The sequence below is a fragment of the Bombina bombina genome, chromosome 4 (assembly GCF_027579735.1).
Source record: "Bombina bombina isolate aBomBom1 chromosome 4, aBomBom1.pri, whole genome shotgun sequence".
Taxonomy (NCBI): domain Eukaryota; kingdom Metazoa; phylum Chordata; class Amphibia; order Anura; family Bombinatoridae; genus Bombina; species Bombina bombina.
The window spans coordinates 1,198,208,409-1,198,228,360 of NC_069502.1; the positions used below are offsets into that span (position 1 = coordinate 1,198,208,409).

General features: G+C 33.4%; 1 protein-coding gene across 1 annotated transcript in view; it reads right to left on the reverse strand.

The window, feature by feature from the left end:
- GLP1R (glucagon like peptide 1 receptor) overlaps nucleotides 1-19,952 on the reverse strand; it is a 1,017,454-nt gene that overhangs the window by 584,948 nt on the left and 412,554 nt on the right. The window contains exon 7 of the mRNA XM_053712812.1: nucleotides 11,999-12,152. Coding sequence (XP_053568787.1) covers nucleotides 11,999-12,152 — 154 coding nt within the window. The remainder of the gene's footprint in view (nucleotides 1-11,998; nucleotides 12,153-19,952) is intronic.

Consider the following 19,952-nt stretch of genomic DNA (forward strand, 5'->3'; position numbering starts at 1 on the left):
AAATGATGAATATCAGGAAGTAACACTGCCTTATCCTGATGAAAAATCAGAAAAGGATATTCACAAAAAAGAGCAGATATCTCAAAAACTCTTCTAGTAGAAGAAATAACCAAAAGGAACAATACTTTTCCAAGAAAGTAATTTAACGTTCAGAAAATGCATAGTTTCAAACGGAGGAGCCTGTAAAGCCCTCAGCACCAAATTGAGGCTCCAAAGAGGAGAGATTGAATTAATGACAGGCTTGATATGGACCAAAGCCTGTACAACACAATGAATATCAGGATGATTAGCAATCTTTCTGTGAAAAAAGAACAGAAAGAGTAGAGATTTGTCCTAACAAAGAATTGAAGACAAAACCTTATTCAAACCAACTTGAAAAAATAATAAAATTCTATGAATTTTAAAAGAATGCCAAGAAAAGTAAGTCTTCCAGACTCAATATAAATCTTTCTAGAGACAGATTTATGATCCTGAAACATAGCATTAATCAATGAGTCAGAAAAACCTCTATGACTAAAAACCAAGCGTTCAATCTCCATCCCTTCAAATGTAATGATTTGAGATCCTGATGGAAAAAAAGGCCTTGAGAAAGAAAAGGTCTGGTTTAAATGGAGTTGTCCAACGTTGGCAACTGGCCATCCGAATGAGATTCATATACCAAAACCTGAGAGGCCATGCTGGAGCTACCAGCATAACAAACAAATACTCCATAAGAATTTTGGAAGAAGAACTAGAGGCGGAAAGAAATAGGCAAAAAGATAATTCCAAAGAAATGTCAATGCATACACTACTTCTGCCTGAAGATTCCCGGGCCTTAATAGGCCCCTGGGAAGTTCTTTATTCAGATGAAATGAAAATCATATCTGGGTAAGAGAGACCATTCTCCCGGAAGAAAAGCTTGATTAACAGAGATAATCCGCTTCCCAAATATCTATACCTGGGAAAAAAACCACAGAATTTTGATAGGAGCTGGATTTAGCCCAAGCTAATATCCAAGACACTTCTGTCACAGCCTAAGGACTGATAGTCCTACTCTGATGATTGACATACACCATAGTAGTGATATTGTTTGAAAAACATTAAACGTCTCTTCTTCAAAAAGAAACAAACTGAAAAAACTCTGAGAAAGCACGGAGTTCTAAAATATCAAATGGTAATCTAGCCTGATGAGATTTCCAAACCCCTTGTGCTGACAGAGATCCTCAGACAGCCTCCCAACCAAAAAGACTCACATCTGTAGAGATCATGGTCCAGGTTGAAAGAAACGAAGAGACCTGTAGACTAAATGATGGTGTTCTTAACCACCAAATCAAGAGAGATAAATATTAGGATTCGAAGATTAAAAATGCGAAATCCTAGAATCCCTGCACCATAATTCAGCATAAAAGACTGAAAAGGTTCTTTCTATAGAGAATGAGCAAAGGGAATTAAATCCAATGCTGTGGCCATAAGACCTAAAACTTCTATGCATATATAGCAACTGAAGGAAATAATAGAGACTAAAGGTACAGACAAACGGAACACAATAAAATTGTCCCTTGTCTGATAGAGACAAAGACAGAGACACAAATATCTGGAAACCTAAAAAAGGTGACCCTTGTGTGAGGAATCAAGAGCTTTTGAAAAAAAGATCCTCTAACTATGTCCTGAAGAGCAAAGTGAATCATATGAGATTCCGCATCCTCAGAAAAAAATCTGAATGAAAACAGAAAAATTAAAATATGCATTTATTGTATCTAATGAAAACAAATAATGCTATCACTGACCAAAAGGCAGAATAGTTTGAATAAAACTCCAAAACCCAGTTCCTAAAAATGGAACTGGAAGAAATACCCCAGAAGATTCCAGGTCTGAGCAGCGCTTGAACCCCATGGGTGCCCAGCCATGCTTTAACAGTACCCAAAATATATAGGACCGAAACACACTTAAAGAAAGTGTTAGCCTTACTGGAATAAAATCAAAGAAATTTGGACCAAATAGAACCAAATAAATTTCAAAAAAGTCTTAACCTGCCCCTTGACAGCCAAGCTGGAATACGGCACGTACATCGCAATATTATGGAGCTGATTTCGAACTGAAAAATTTCCAATTATAAATATGTTACTTGGGAAAGAATTCAGGAATTTGTTCCTTAATAAGAACAACCAAACTTGTATAAGCTTAAAGTTTTAGTCTTAGAACTCAATCTTGAAGCCCAGAGTAACAGTTAAGAATTGAATCCAATTATAAAACAAATAATTGATTATCTTAGAACAAAAGAAATATGGATTTTTTAAAAATCACAAAATTCTTCTAGCTAAAATAGCTAAAGACATAGATTAACCCTCATTTGCGAAAATATTCAATAAAATGAAGACACAAATGAAATTATTAGCATGATAGTCCAGTTTAAAGGACCAGTCAATACAGTGGATTTTCATAATCAATAAATGCAAAACAACAAGACAAATGCAACAGCACCTATTCTAGTAAATGTTGTCCCTTAACAATGCTAAAATAAAACATAATCTGATACTTGATCTTAAAGTAAACAGAAAAAAATGAAGCAATTGCAATATCCAAATAAATCACAGGACCAAGAAAAGTACCTGAAACTAAATAATTTTCCATAAATAAGATACAACCATCTAAAGGAAAATAAATACTATTTTGCTATAGAAACAATAGTATAATTAGTAGGAGTAGAGATAGCCCCAATAAATTGGAGAACCCTCCAAATTGAATTTAACTGCTGGCAAAGAATATAGTTTAAAACCTTTGAAGAAGGAATAAAAGAAAATTCTCAGCCTATTCCATTCCCTAGTATGGGGAATTGGAAAGAAAACCTCTGAAAACACAGAAGAATAAATAGGCAGAAATAGTGTCAGCTAGTCTTCAAGAACTAGTTACCTTAATATCCAAAATAATCAACACCTTTTCAACAAAGAACAAATGTACTTTAATAATAAAAAAATAATAAAAAAGTAGATTTGTTAGTGTCAATATCTGATGAAGAAAATTCTGAAAGAGAAAAAACATCATCAGAGAAGGATAAATCAGTATGTTGTTGGTCATTTGAAACTTCAATAATTAAAAAAGAAGTGAAAAAGACCTAAACATTTTTATTAGAAGGCACGGAGTCAGACAAAGCTTTTAAAATAGAATCAGAAAAATATTTCTTATAAATCTTCTAAATATTTCTCGTACATAAGATGTAAGAATGGCAATATATAAAGCATAAATACTAATGGAATCTGCATGTAAAAGTATATCATAATAACTTATTACAAACCATAGCTAAAGATAAACATTTATAACATTTAAAATAAATGAACTTAGCTTTGGTAGAACTGAAACTCAGTTAAGCATTTTTCCAGAAGTGGCTTCTGATTCAGGGTCAATCTGAGACATCTTGCAATATGTAATAGAAAAAACAACATATAAAGCAAAATTGATCAAATTCCTTAAATGACAGTTTCACGAATGGCAAAAAATGCCAATGAACAAGCTTCTAGCAACCAGAAGCAATAAACAATGAGACTTAAATATTGTGGAGACAACAATGACGCTCAAATTTTTTAGCGCCAAAAAAGCCGCCCACATTATTTGGCGCCTAAATGCTTTTGGCGCCAAAAATGACGCCACCTCCGGTAACGCCAACATTTTTGGGCGCAAAAACATAAAAAAAATGACGCAACTTCCGGCGACACGTATGACGCCGGAAATGACAAGAAAATTTTTGCGCCAAGAAAGTCCGCGCCAAGAATGACGCAATAAAATGAAGCATTTTCAGCCCCCGCGAGCCTAACAGCCCACAGGAAAAAAGTCAAATTTTAAGGTAAGAAAAAATTGATTTATTCATATGCATTATCCCAAATATGAAACTGACTGTCTGAAATAAGGAATGTTGAACATCCTGAGTCAAGGCAAATAAATGTTTGAACACATATATTTAGAACTTTATATAAAAGTGCCCAACCATAGCTTAGAGTGTCACAAAAATAAGACTTACTTACCCCAGGACACTCATCTACATGTAGTAGAAAGCCAAACCAGTACTGAAACGAGAATCAGTAGAGGTAATGGTATATATAAGAGTATATCGTCGATCTGAAAAGGGAGGTAAGAGATGAATCTCTACGACCGATAACAGAGAACCTATGAAATAGACATCGTAGAAGGAGATCACTGCATTCAAACAGGCAATACTCTCCTCACATCCCTCTGACATTCACTGCACGCTGAGAGGAAAACCGGGCTCCAACCTGCTGCGGAGCGCATATCAACGTAGAATTTAGCACAAACTTACTTCACCACCTCCATAGGAGGCAAAGTTTGTAAAACTGATTTGTGGGTGTAGTGAGGGGTGTATTTATAGGCATTTTGAGGTTTGGGAAACTTTGCCCCTCCTGGTAGGAATGTATATCCCATACGTCACTAGCTCATGGACTCTTGCTAATTACATGAAAGAAAACTGCTTTAGATGGTTTTTAAAGATTATTTTGAATGCATAGCTATTGTGCTGATGAGGTTAGTTTCTGGTGTATATATAAAATAATAAATGTAATTGTCCCAGCAGCATACAGTACGTTTTTACTAATTGTCACAGAAAAATAGACCAGAAGATGAATTCCATCAGGATTTTAAAAAGGTCTATCCCTGAACTGCTCCTGAGTTGTCAAATCTTGTAAATTGGTTAAAATATTAAATTACTTTAGGAATGCAGTGCTTAAAGGGATATGAAACCTTTATTTTTTCTTTCATGATTCAGACAGAGCAGCAATTTTAAGCAATTTTCTAATTTACTCCTATTCTCAATTTTTTTCAACAAGGGATACTAAGGGAACAAAGCCCATTTCTGTTTTATGTCGTAAAAGGGCAATACATAAATAAATATGCAATCTGAATCTCAAATACTTATTAATTCTTCAGATACGATTGTGTCTTCAGAAATGTTTATTATGAGATAAAAGTGTAAAAATAAAATACATTATATTTATTTTTTTCTATTTAGTGCAATCAGCTCACTCCATTTTAGAATAGGACACAGCCAGTGATTGATGGATATGTAAGTATGCAAGTCCTGATTTGTTTATCTGCAGCATACTTCTCAGAAGCAGCCATACATAAATATGCAATTCATTATTTCAGTTGCCTTTTAGAAAATAAAATTTCAATAAGTAAAAACAGACACACATTGCTATAATTTTCAGTTTTGTGATGGGAGACAAATAAATGAGGACAATATAATATTTCATCTCATTAGCACAGCAGCATATTTTACCATTGAAAAAGTTCATTTGCATTGAATTAATGCAGCGGCTTATGGGGCATATAATTGTAGCAACTGATAATGGGAAGTCTTTTAATAATTGTAACTATATAAATGGTCACACTCCAATTAATAGCAAAATCCATAGCAGAATTATAACAACTATAATGTAGCTATTTCATTTAATTCTGTAAGCTAGAGCTTGGCTTGACAGTATTCCATTAATATCTACCCATTTGCCGACATAATGAATTACAGTAACATATACATTTCATTGACTAATTCTGAAGGATGTTGATTTTCTGGGGTTAGACACAAGCGTAACTGCCACACTGTAGATTTTTGCTTTGAGAAGACTGAATGTATTTACATGTACAGTGCTTTAAATATTTAAAGGTAACATCTGAATAGTGCATTTACATATTAATTCAAATAGATTTAAAATATAAATGTTAATATCTGTGTATTTTAAAGTTATTTTCAATATTCTTATTTTATATTTGATAATGTTAATATTTATTCATTTGCAAAACTTAAAGGGACACTGAACCCAAATTTTTTTCTTTTGTGATTCAGACAGAGCATGCAATTTTAAGCAACTTTCTAATTTACTCCTATTATCAATTTTTCTTCATTGTCTTGCTATCTTTATTTGAAAAAGAAGGCATCTAAGCTTTTTATTTTTTTTGGTTGAGTCTGTGGATAGCACTTTTTTATTGGTGGATAAAGTTATCCACCAATCAGGTTGTTCACCAAAAATGGGTTATACTAGTTTATTAGGTCTTATACTAGTTTATTAGGGCTTATACTAGTTTATTAGGTCTTATACTAGTTTATTTGGTCTTATACTAGTTTATTAGGTCTTATACTAGTTTATTAGGTATTATACTAGTTTATTAGGTCTTATACTAGTTTATTAGGGCTTATACTAGTTTATTTGGTCTTATACTAGTTTATTAGGTCTTATACTAGTTTATTTGGTCTTATACTAGTTTATTAGGTCTTATACTAGTTTATTTGGTCTTATACTAGTTTATTAGGTCTTATACTAGTTTATTTGGTCTTATACTAGTTTATTAGGTCTTATACTAGTTTATTTGGTCTTATACTAGTTTATTAGGGCTTATACTAGTTTTTTAGGTCTTATACTAGTTTATTAGGGCTTATACTAGTTTTTTATGTCTTATACTAGTTTATTAGGGCTTATACTAGTTTATTAGGTCTTATACTAGTTTATTAGGTCTTATACTAGTTTATTTGGTCTTATACTAGTTTATTAGGTATTATACTAGTTTATTAGGTCTTATACTAGTTTATTAGGGCTTATACTAGTTTATTTGGTCTTATACTAGTTTATTTGGGCTTATACTAGTTTATTTGGTCTTATACTAGTTTATTAGGGCTTATACTAGTTTTTTAGGTCTTATACTAGTTTATTAGGGCTTATACTAGTTTTTTATGTCTTATACTAGTTTATTAGGTCTTATACTAGTTTATTTGGTCTTATACTAGTTTATTAGGGCTTATACTAGTTTATTAGGTCTTATACTAGTTTATTTGGGCTTATACTAGTTTATTAGGTCTTATACTAGTTTATTAGGTCTTATACTAGTTTATTTGGGCTTATACTAGTTTATTAGGTCTTATACTAGTTTATTTGGGCTTATACTAGTTTATTAGGTCTTATACTAGTTTATTTGGGCTTATACTAGTTTATTAGGTCTTATACTAGTTTATTAGGGGTTATACTAGTTTATTAGGTCTTATACTAGTTTATTAGGGGTTATACTAGTTTATTAGGTCTTATACTAGTTTATTAGGGCTTATACTAGTTTATTAGGTCTTATACTAGTTTATTAGGTATTATACTAGTTTATTAGGTCTTATACTAGTTTATTAGGTCTTATACTAGTTTATTTGGTCTTATACTAGTTTATTAGGTCTTATACTAGTTTATTTGGTCTTATACTAGTTTATTAGGGCTTATACTAGTTTTTTAGGTCTTATACTAGTTTATTAGGGCTTATACTAGTTTTTTATGTCTTATACTAGTTTATTTGGTCTTATACTAGTTTATTAGGTCTTATACTAGTTTATTAGGTCTTATACTAGTTTATTTGGTCTTATACTAGTTTATTAGGTCTTATACTAGTTTATTTGGTCTTATACTAGTTTATTAGGTCTTATACTAGTTTATTTGGTCTTATACAAGTTTATTAGGTCTTATACTAGTTTATTTGGTCTTATACTAGTTTATTAGGGCTTATACTAGTTTTTTAGGTCTTATACTAGTTTATTAGGTCTTATACTAGTTTATTAGGTCTTATACTAGTTTATTAGGGCTTATACTAGTTTATTTGGTCTTATACTAGTTTATTAGGTCTTATACTAGTTTATTTGGTCTTATACTAGTTTATTAGGTCTTATACTAGTTTATTTGGTCTTATACTAGTTTATTAGGTCTTATACTAGTTTATTTGGTCTTATACTAGTTTATTTGGGCTTATAGTAGTTTATTAGGTCTTATACTAGTTTATTAGGTCTTATACTAGTTTATTAGGGCTTATACTAGTTTATTAGGTCTTATACTAGTTTATTTGGGCTTATAGTAGTTTATTAGGTCTTATACTAGTTTATTAGGGCTTATACTAGTGTATTAGGTATTATACTAGTTTATTAGGTCTTATACTAGTTTATTTGGTCTTATACTAGTTTATTAGGTCTTATACTAGTTTATTTGGTCTTATACTAGTTTATTAGGTCTTATACTAGTTTATTAGGGCTTATAGTAGTTTATTAGGTCTTATACTAGTTTATTAGGTCTTATACTAGTTTATTAGGGCTTATACTAGTTTATTAGGTCTTATACTAGTTTATTTGGGCTTATAGTAGTTTATTAGGTCTTATACTAGTTTATTAGGGCTTATACTAGTGTATTAGGTATTATACTAGTTTATTAGGTCTTATACTAGTTTATTAGGTCTTATACTAGTTTATTAGGGCTTATAGTAGTTTATTAGGTCTTATACTAGTTTATTAGGGCTTATACTAGTTTATTAGGGCTTATACTAGTTTTTTAGGTCTTATACTAGTTTATTAGGTCTTATACTAGTTTATTAGGGCTTATACTAGTTTATTAGGTCTTATACTAGTTTATTAGGGGTTATACTAGTTTATTAGGTCTTATACTAGTTTATTAGGGGTTATACTAGTTTATTAGGTCTTATACTAGTTTATTAGATATTATACTAGTTTATTAGGGCTTATACTAGTTTTTTAGGTCTTATACTAGTTTATTAGGGCTTATACTAGTTTACTAGGTCTTATACTAGTTTATTTGGTCTTATACAAGTTTATTAGGTCTTATACTAGTTTATTTGGTCTTATACTAGTTTATTAGGGCTTATACTAGTTTTTTAGGTCTTATACTAGTTTATTAGGTCTTATACTAGTTTATTAGGTCTTATACTAGTTTATTAGGGCTTATACTAGTTTATTTGGTCTTATACTAGTTTATTAGGTCTTATACTAGTTTATTTGGTCTTATACTAGTTTATTAGGTCTTATACTAGTTTATTTGGTCTTATACTAGTTTATTTGGGCTTATAGTAGTTTATTAGGTCTTATACTAGTTTATTAGGTCTTATACTAGTTTATTAGGGCTTATACTAGTTTATTAGGTCTTATACTAGTTTATTTGGGCTTATAGTAGTTTATTAGGTCTTATACTAGTTTATTAGGGCTTATACTAGTGTATTAGGTATTATACTAGTTTATTAGGTCTTATACTAGTTTATTTGGTCTTATACTAGTTTATTAGGTCTTATACTAGTTTATTTGGTCTTATACTAGTTTATTAGGTCTTATACTAGTTTATTAGGGCTTATAGTAGTTTATTAGGTCTTATACTAGTTTATTAGGTCTTATACTAGTTTATTAGGGCTTATACTAGTTTATTAGGTCTTATACTAGTTTATTTGGGCTTATAGTAGTTTATTAGGTCTTATACTAGTTTATTAGGGCTTATACTAGTGTATTAGGTATTATACTAGTTTATTAGGTCTTATACTAGTTTATTAGGTCTTATACTAGTTTATTAGGGCTTATAGTAGTTTATTAGGTCTTATACTAGTTTATTAGGGCTTATACTAGTTTATTAGGGCTTATACTAGTTTTTTAGGTCTTATACTAGTTTATTAGGTCTTATACTAGTTTATTAGGGCTTATACTAGTTTATTAGGTCTTATACTAGTTTATTAGGGGTTATACTAGTTTATTAGGTCTTATACTAGTTTATTAGGGGTTATACTAGTTTATTAGGTCTTATACTAGTTTATTAGATATTATACTAGTTTATTAGGGCTTATACTAGTTTTTTAGGTCTTATACTAGTTTATTAGGGCTTATACTAGTTTATTAGGTCTTATACTAGTTTATTAGGGCTTATACTAGTTTATTAGGTCTTATACTAGTTTATTAGGGGTTATACTAGTTTATTAGGTCTTATACTAGTTTATTAGGGGTTATACTAGTTTATTAGGTCTTATACTAGTTTATTAGGGGTTATACTAGTTTATTAGGTCTTATACTAGTTTATTAGGGCTTATACTAGTTTATTAGGTCTTATACTAGTTTATTAGGGCTTATACTAGTTTTCTAGGTATTTTACTAGTTTATTAGGGCTTATACTAGTTTATTAGGTCTTATACTAGTTTATTAGGTCTTATACTAGTTTATTAGGGCTTAAAGTAGTTTATTAGGTCGTATACTAGTTTATTAGGGCTTATAGTAGTTTATTAGGTCTTATACTAGTTTATTAGGGCTTATACTAGTTTATTAGGGTCTATATTAGTTTAATAGGGCTTATACTAGTTTATTAGGGCTTATACTAGTTTATTAGGTCTTATACTAGTTTATTAGGGCTTATACTAGTTTATTAGGTCTTATACTAGTTTATTAGGGGTTATACTAGTTTATTAGGTCTTATACTAGTTTATTAGGGCTTATACTAGTTTATTAGGTCTTATACTAGTTTATTAGGGCTTATACTAGTTTTCTAGGTATTTTACTAGTTTATTAGGGCTTATAGTAGTTTATTAGGTCTTATACTAGTTTATTAGGGCTTATACTAGTTTTTTAGGTCTTATACTAGTTTATTAGGTCTTATACTAGTTTATTAGGGCTTATTCTAGTTTATTAGGGCTTATACTAGTTTTTTAGGTCTTATACTAGTTTATTAGGGCTTATACTAGTTTTTTAGGTCTTATACTAGTTTATTAGGGCTTATACTAGTTTATTAGGGCTTATACTAGTTTTTTAGGTCTTATACTAGTTTATAAGGACTTATAATAAGTTGTAGTTTCAGTACTCACTAGAAGTAGGTGATTTGGTTGCCAACTGGCCTGGTTTACAGATTTGGTGTAAAATTAAACATTGCATCTAGACAATGGCCTAGATTCAATTACAAAAAGTGAAACTAATATGTTATAGGAAAAAAAGATTTTACCTTCCCCGTTTAACATATGTGTGTTGCGATTCATCTTCATTAAAAGTCCATGAAGACCATTTTTTTAATTTTATTGTTCAGATAGAACTTACAATTTTAAACAACCTTTCAAATTAATTATATTATCAAACTTGCTCCATTTTTTTGACATCCTTTGTTGAAGGAGCAGCAATGAACTACTGGGAACTAGCTGAACACATCTGGCAAGCTTATGACAAGAGGCTTATATGCGCAGCCACCAATCAGCAGCTACTTCCCAGATAGGTATGTTTATCAACACAGGATACCAAGAGAATGAAGAAAATAAGATAATAGAATAGGAAAGATATTTAAATTGTATGCAATGTCTAAATCCTAAAAGTTTAATTTTGACTTTACCGTCCCTTTAATATCAATGGAGCAACTTCTATCTTGTAACCATTTACTCTTTAACCCTTTTGCATAGAATGAGTTCTACTTAGAAGGTTTCCGGCATCACAAAAACATCTTCAAAATATTAGAGACAATTTAATAAAATAAATAAATAATAAAAAATCTCAGTTTAAAAAATTCCTAACTCTATTGTATCCACAAGAAAAAACTTTGAAAAAGTAAAATACAAAATGAAACAACATTATCGGCTTTGAAATAGTGAAACACAACTTTGGAAAGTGACTCTTTAACGCGGCAATAAAATCTTTATGAATTCCACAAGCTGGGCCTTAGAGTAGGTTAAAAATCCTGACCGCACCTCTAGAATGTACTGCCACAGCCAGCCTTTGACTTGTGTTTGTGAGATCAAAGAGGCACCTTTTGTTCGCTCAAGTCAGGATATTTTACAACAACAAAATAGACATGAAAATATTTTGCAATTACAAACATTTAGATAAAAATTCAGCAAGAGTGTTTTTATGGTGTTGGTGTTGTAATTATTGTTTTCCCGCATCACTAGCAGTTTACATTTGACGCGCAAGATATCATGTATTGGGAAGCTCATGGAAAGCGTATGCTGTCGGCATTTATCGATGTGCAGCGGACATGATACTCTACATCATATCATATCCGCTCGCACTTTGATAAATATGCCCCTATGTATTAACCTGTTTTTGGAACAGGGTGAAACAGATATATCTGTGTACTGCATTCATTTTTAAAAGGTTTAATAAAATAACAGTATTTATTGTCCCTTTACAAGATTCCGTTCTCAAGAATCAAGAGCTTTATGCCGCAGATGCTGTTCTATTTAAACAAATGAGTTTTACCTGATAGGAGATGAGTCCATCCCATTTATGATCCTGCAGAGCTATGCTGTACATCCACCTCAGGACAGAATCCTTAATAAAAACGGAAATAGCTCTCAGGATGAATGATGTGAAGAGATTGAGATGGATATAATTTCTTGTACAGTGTAAGTGCCTAAGAGGAAATAAACTCAAGTCAGAGACGCTGTATTCTAGGATTCTTTGTGTTCAAAGCTTATAAGACATGTACTACACAAACACAAATTAATACAATATGAATAAAAAATGCACATTTATATATTTATTTCATTATTTAATAGCAAAATATCAGTTTCAAAGACATAGACCAATGAAAACATCTTTATAATTAGAGTGTCAGAATCAGTCCAAACAGTGTATTGTGCATCTGAGATTGTGTTGCCTGATGACTCTAATATAGGCAACAGTAATTAGTAATTTGTTGCCAAATAAGATGACATACTGTTTTTTTATGCAAACTTTAGCACCCAGTTGGTTATTACCCCTAACCCTAAACCTAACCCTTTAACATCTTGAATGGTGACAAAATAATGAAATTTTAGAATGATATGTTGGTATGTGCTCTTTTAATGACAATTTATTGATAGGATATCCCCTGCTTAATAGTATAATTAATATTAATGTTCCATTATTAAAATATATCTATTATTCCAATTCCACAATGTCTAATTGTATGTATAAATGTTACATATGTTTGATGTACCTAACATATTGAAGCTCATTTAGACCACACTTCTTTAAGTGCATACCTCACTATTGTCCAGCGAATTCCTGGGTGATCTAAAATTAGGAGGTAAGTCCCACTTCCCCCCTGTATAAATTCTGGAACTAAGTCCCTTCCTTTAATGCCTTAATCCAGATAGAAAATCCCCACCCATGAAGTGCACAGACGCCATACCATTAAAAGCAAGGCTCTGCCCTGATCCAACCGGACTTCACTCATAAACTGTGAGATCACAGTTTTATTTCATTTTACACTCTATATAGATAATGAAAGATTTTTTTTTGTTTCACGTCCCTTTAAGCATCTGCACTATGAGCAAAAACATTTACTGACATCTTGAAGCATTTTTACCACCTCAATGATGTTATCAAACATTTTCCTATTCCTAATTTCTTTTCTTTTGAAATGTAAAATATTTTCTAAACCACATTGTGCCTGTTGTTGAAAATGAAGTGATTATTAATTAAGGTCTGTCGATTCTTCAGTAATTATATTAAAAATAGCATTTTTTATTATTATGGGCAGGAATAGGTTTACAAATTATAGAACCCAGCACTCATGTTTATGTTAATGGAACTTGTGGTGCTTTTATGTAACAAAACATTAAAGATTTCAGTTTAATAAGAACAAGCAAATTACTACTTATCATACGGAGCATTATATATTAATGGATCCAGCAAATGAGTAATTATGTATCATATTAATATTAATGTGTAAATGGCAAAATTACTCTCACAAAAAAGAAAACTATCACTGTAAGACCCAACATGTTGTATGTTGTAGGCTCAGTCATGTACTTGATGTTTTACAGCAAAGATAAGACTGAGACACACGGACCAAACCTCTTCAGTTCATCAGTTTTCTAATTATAATATTTTATACACAACTTTCAGGCTCACATAAATCCAATAACATATATTTTAAGGAGAATACACAGATGACATTCTTCAGGATTTTAAAGCAGTTAGTTACTGACCCCAGCTAAGAGCCAGATTACAAGTGGAGCACTAATTAACTCTCCCGCTCGAGAGTTAACTGCTCTAGAATTTCGTCTTTTTGCGCTCATCGGGTTACACTCATATTATGAGTTGAAAGTAAACGAGAAGTAACCAGACAAGAGCAAAAAGCAGAACTTAGAATATTGCGTGCATGTTCATGTATTCCTTCATAGGAGTCAATAGAGCAAAATGTGGAAAAGAAACCTAACACCCTACTCGCATGCAAACCCGATCGCATATTCTCATGTGCACTGTCGTGACATGAAAATATGAATTTCTTTCATGTAATTAGCAAGAGTCCATGAGCTAGTGACGTATGGGATATACATTCCTACCAGGAGGGGCAAAGTTTCCCAAACCTCAAAATGCCTATAAATACACCCCTCACCACACCCACAAATCAGTTTTACAAACTTTGCCTCCTGTGGAGGTGGTGAAGTAAGTTTGTGCTAGATTCTACGTTGATATGCGCTCCGCAGCAGGTTGGAGCCCGGTTTTCCTCTCAGCGTGCAGTGAATGTCAGAGGGATGTGAGGAGAGTATTGCCTATTTGAATTCAATGATCTCCTTCTACGGGGTCTATTTCATAGGTTCTCTGTTATCGGTCGTAGAGATTCATCTCTTACCTCCCTTTTCAGATCGACGATATACTCTTATATATACCATTACCTCTACTGATTCTCGTTTCAGTACTGGTTTGGCTTTCTACTACATGTAGATGAGTGTCCTGAGGTAAGTAAGTCTTATTTTCTGTGACACTCTAAGCTATGGTTGGGCACTTTTATATAAAGTTCTAAATATATGTGTTCAAACATTTATTTGCCTTGACTCAGGATGTTCAAAGTTCCTTATTGCAGACAGTCAGTTTCATATTTGGGATAATGCATATGAATAAATCAATTTTTTTCTTACCTTAAAATTTGACTTTTTTCCCTGTGGGCTGTTAGGCTCGCGGGGGCTGAAAATGCTTCATTTTATTGCGTCATTCTTGGCACGGACTTTTTTGGTGCAAAAAAATTATTTTCTGTTTCCGGCGTCATACGTGTCGCCGGAAGTTGCGTCATTTTTTGACGTTTTTTTGCGCCAAAAGTGTCGGCGTTCCGGATGTGGCGTCATTTTTGGCGCCAAAAGCATTTAGGCGCCAAATAATGTGGCCGTCTTTTTTGGCGCTAAAAAATATGGGCGTCACTTTTGTCTCCACATTATTAAGTCTCATTATTTATTGCTTCTGGTTGCTAGAAGCTTGTTCACTGGCATTTTTTTCCCATTCCTGAAACTGTCATTTAAGGAATTTGATCAATTTTGCTTTATATGTTGTTTTTTCTATTACATATTGCAAGATGTCCCAGATTGACCTTGAGTCAGAAGATACTTCTGGAAAGTTGCTGCCTGGTGCTGGATCTACCAAAGTTAAGTGTATCTGCTGTAAACTTGTGGTGTCTGTTGTTTGTAATGAATGTCATGACAAACTTGTTAATGCAGATAATATTTCCTTTAGTAATGTTACATTACCTGTTGCTGTTCCATCAACATCTAATACTCAGAGTGTTCCTGTTAACATAAGAGATTTTGTTTCTAAATCCATTAAGAAGGCTATGTCTGTAATTCCTCCTTCTAGTAAACGTAAAAGGTCTTTTAAAACTTCTCATTTTTCAGATGAATTTTTAAATGAACATCATCATTCTGATTCTGATAATGATTCAACTGGTTCAGAGGATTCTGTTTCAGAGATTGATGCTGATAAATCTTCATATTTATTCAAAATGGAATTTATTCGTTCTTTTCTTAAAGAAGTCTTAATTGCATTAGAAATAGAGGATTCTGGTCCTCTTGATACTAAATCTAAACGTTTAAATAAGGTCTTTAAATCTCCTGTAGTTATTCCAGAAGTTTTTCCTGTCCCTGATGCTATTTCTGAAGTAATCTCCAGGGAATGGAATAATTCGGGTAATTCATTTACTCCTTCTAAACGTTTTAAGCAATTATATCCTGTGCCATCTGACAGATTAGAGTTTTGGGACAAAATCCCAAAGGTTGATGGGGCTGTCTCTACTCTTGCTAAACGTACTATTATTCCTACGGCAGATAGTACTTCCTTTAAGGATCCTTTAGATAGGAAGATTGAATCCTTTCTAAGAAAAGCTTACTTATGTTCAGGTAATCTTCTTAGACCTGCTGTATCTTTAGCGGATGTTGCTGCAGCTTCAACTTTTTGGTTAGAAGCTTTAGTGCAACAAGTAACCGATCATAATTCTCATAGCATTGTTAATCTTCTTCAACATGCTAATAACTTTATTTGTGATGCAATCTTTGATACCATTAGAGTTGATGTCAGGTATATGTCTCTAGCTATTTTAGCTAGAAGAGCTTTATGGCTTAAAACTTGGAATGCTTATATGTCTTCTAAGTCAACTTTGCTTTCCCTTTCTTTCCAGGGTAATAAATTATTTGGTTCTCAGTTGGATTCTATTATCTCAACTGTTACTGGAGGGAAAGGAACTTTTTTACCACAGGATAAAAAATCTAAAGGTAAATTTAGGTCTAATAATCGTTTTCGTTCCTTTCGTCACAACAAGGAACAAAAGCCTGATCCTTCACCCACAGGAGCGGTATCAGTTTGGAAACCATCTCCAGTCTGGAATAAATCCAAGCCTTTTAGAAAACCTAAGCCAGCTCCCAAGTCCACATGAAGGTGCGGCCCTCATTCCAGCCCAGCTGGTAGGGGGCAGATTACGATTTTTCAAAGAAATTTGGATCAATTCAATTCACAATCTTTGGATTCAGAACATTGTTTCAGAAGGGTACAGAATTGGCTTCAAGATAAGGCCTCCTGCAGAGATTTTTTCTTTCCCGTGTCCCAGTAAATCCGGCGAAGGCTCAAGCATTTCTGAAATGTGTTTCAGATCTAGAGTTGGCTGGAGTAATTATGCCAGTTCCATTTCTGGAACAGGGGCTGGGGTTTTATTCAAATCTCTTCATTGTACCAAAGAAGGAGAATTCCTTCAGACCAGTTCTGGATCTAAAAATATTGAATCGTTATGTAAGGATACCAACATTCAAAATGGTAACTATAAGGACTATCCTGCCTTTTGTTCAGCAAGGGCATTATATGTCCACAATAGATTTACAGGATGCATATCTGTATATTCCGATTCATCCAGATCACTATCAGTTTCTGAGATTCTCTTTCCTAGACAAGCATTACCAGTTTGTGGCTCTAGCAACAGCTCCAAGAATTTTTACAAAGGTTCTCGGTGCCCTTCTGTCTGTAATCAGAGAACAGGGTATTGTGGTATTTCCTTATTTGGACGATATCTTGGTACTTGCTCAGTCTTCACATTTAGCAGAATTTCATACGAATTGACTTGTGTTGTTTCTTCGAGATCATGGTTGGAGGATCAATTTACCAAAAAGTTCATTGATTCCTCAGACAAGGGTAGCCTTTTTAGGTTTCCAGATAGATTCAGTGTCCATGACTCTGTCTCTGACAGACAAGAGACGTCTAAAATTGATCTCAGCTTGTCAAAACCTTAAGTCTCAATCATTCCCTTCAGTAGCCTTATGCATGGAAATTCTAGGTCTTATGACTGCTGCATCGGACTCGATCCCCTTTGCTCGTTTTCACATGCGACCTCTTCAGCTCTGTATGCTGAACCAGTGGTGCAGGGATTACACAAAGATATCTCAATTATTATCTTTAAAACTGATTGTTCGACACTCTCTGACGTGGTAGACAGATCACCATTGTTTAATTCAGGGGGCTTCTTTTGTTCTTCCGACCTGGACTGTAATTTCAACAGATGCAAGTCTGACAGGTTGGGGAGCTGTTTGGGGGTCTCTGACAGCACAAGGGGTTTGGAAATCTCTGGAGGTGAGATTACCAATCAATATTTTGGAACTCCGTGCAATTTTCAGAGCTCTTCAGTCATGGCCTCTTCTAAAGAGAGAGTCGTTCATTAGTTTTCAGACAGACAATGTCACAACTGTGGCATATATCAATAATCAAGGAGGGACTCACAGTCCTCTGGCTATGAAAGAAGTATCTTGAATACTGGTATGGGCGGAATCCAGCTCCTGTCTAATTTCTGCGGTTCATATCCCAGGTATAGACAATTGGGAAGCGGATTATCTCAGTCGCCAAACTTTACATCCGGGCGAATGGTCTCTTCACCCGGAGGTAATTCTTCAGATTGTTCAAATGTGGGGACTTCCAGAAATAGATCTGATGGCTTCTCATCTAAACAAGAAACTTCCCAGGTATCTGTCCAGATCCAGGGATCCTCAGGCGGAAGCAGTGGATGCATTGTCACTTCCTTGGAAGTATCATCCTGCCTATATCTTTCCGCCTCTAGTTCTTCTTCCAAGAGTAATCTCCAAGATTCTGAAGGAATGCTCGTTTGTTCTGCTGGTGGCTCCAGCATGGCCTCACAGGTTTTGGTATGCGGATCTTATCCGGATGGCCTCTTGCCAACCGTGGACTCTTCCGTTAAGACCAGACCTTTTGTCGCAAGGTCCTTTTTACCATCAGGATCTCAAATCCTTAAATTTAAAGGTTTGGAGATTGAACGCTTGATTCTTAGTCAAAGAGGTTTCTCTGACTCTGTGATTAATACTATGTTACAGTCTCGTAAATCTGTATCTAGGAAGATATATTATCGAGTCTGGAAGACTTACATTTCTTGGTGTCTTTCTCATCATTTTTCCTGGCATTCTTTTAGAATTCCGAGAATTTTACAGTTTCTTCAGGATGGTTTGGATAAAGATTTTTCTGCAAGTTCCTTGTAAGGACAAATCTCTGCTCTTTCTGTTCTTTTTCACAGAAAGATTGCTAATCTTCCTGATATTCATTGTTTTGTACAAGCTTTGGTTCATATAAAACCTGTTATTAAGTCAATTTCTCCTCCTTGGAGTTTGAATTTGGTTCTGGGGGCTGTTCAAGCTCCTCCGTTTGAACCTATGCATTCTCTGGACATTAAATTACTTTCTTGGAAAGTTTTGTTTCTTTTGGCCATCTCTTCTGCTAGAAGAGTTTCTGAATTATCTGCTCTTTCTTGTGAGTCTCCTTTTCTGATTTTTCATCAGGATAAGGCGGTGTTGCGAACTTCTTTTAAATTTTTACCTAAGGTTGTGAATTCTAACAACATTAGCAGAGAAATTGTGGTTCCTTCATTATGTCCTAATCCTAAGAATTCTAAGGAGAGATCATTGCATTCTTTGGATGTAGTTAGAGCTTTGAAATATTATGTTGAAGCTACTAAGAATTTCCGAAAGACTTCTAGTCTATTTGTTATCTTTTCCGGTTCTAGGAAAGGTCAGAAGGCCTTTGCCATTTCTTTGGCATCTTGGTTGAAATCTTTAATTCATCATGCTTATGTCGAGTCGGGTAAAACTTCGCCTCAAAGGATTACAGCTCATTCTACTAGGTCAGTTTCTACTTCCTGGGCGTTTAGGAATGAAGCTTCGGTTGATCAGATTTGCAAAGCAGCAACTTGGTCTTCTTTGCATACTTTTACTAAATTCTACCATTTTGATGTGTTTTCTTCTTCTGAAGCAGTTTTTGGTAGAAAAGTACTTCAGGCAGCTGTTTCAGTTTGATTCTTCTGCTTATAATTTCAGTTTTTTTCATTATAAGATTTAAACTTTATTTTGGGTGTGGATTATTTTCAGCGGAATTGGCTGTCTTTATTTTATCCCTCCCTCTCTAGTGACTCTTGCGTGGAAGATCCACATCTTGGGTAGTCATTATCCCATACGTCACTAGCTCATGGACTCTTGCTAATTACATGAAAGAAAACATAATTTATGTAAGAACTTACCTGATAAATTAATTTCTTTCATATTAGCAAGAGTCCATGAGGCCCACCCTTTTTGTGGTGGTTATGATTTTTTGTATAAAGCACAATTATTCCAATTCCTTATTTTTTATGCTTTCAAACTTTTGTCTTATCACCCCACTTCTTGGCTATGCGTTAAACTGATTTGTGGGTGTGGTGAGGGGTGTATTTATAGGCATTTTGAGGTTTGGGAAACTTTGCCCCTCCTGGTAGGAATGTATATCCCATACGTCACTAGCTCATGGACTCTTGCTAATATGAAAGAAATGAATTTATCAGGTAAGTTCTTACATAAATTATGTTATTTCACATTCAAATGTTCTTAACATACAGGAATACGTTATATTTATTCATAAATAAATCAGTCTATGTATATCTGGT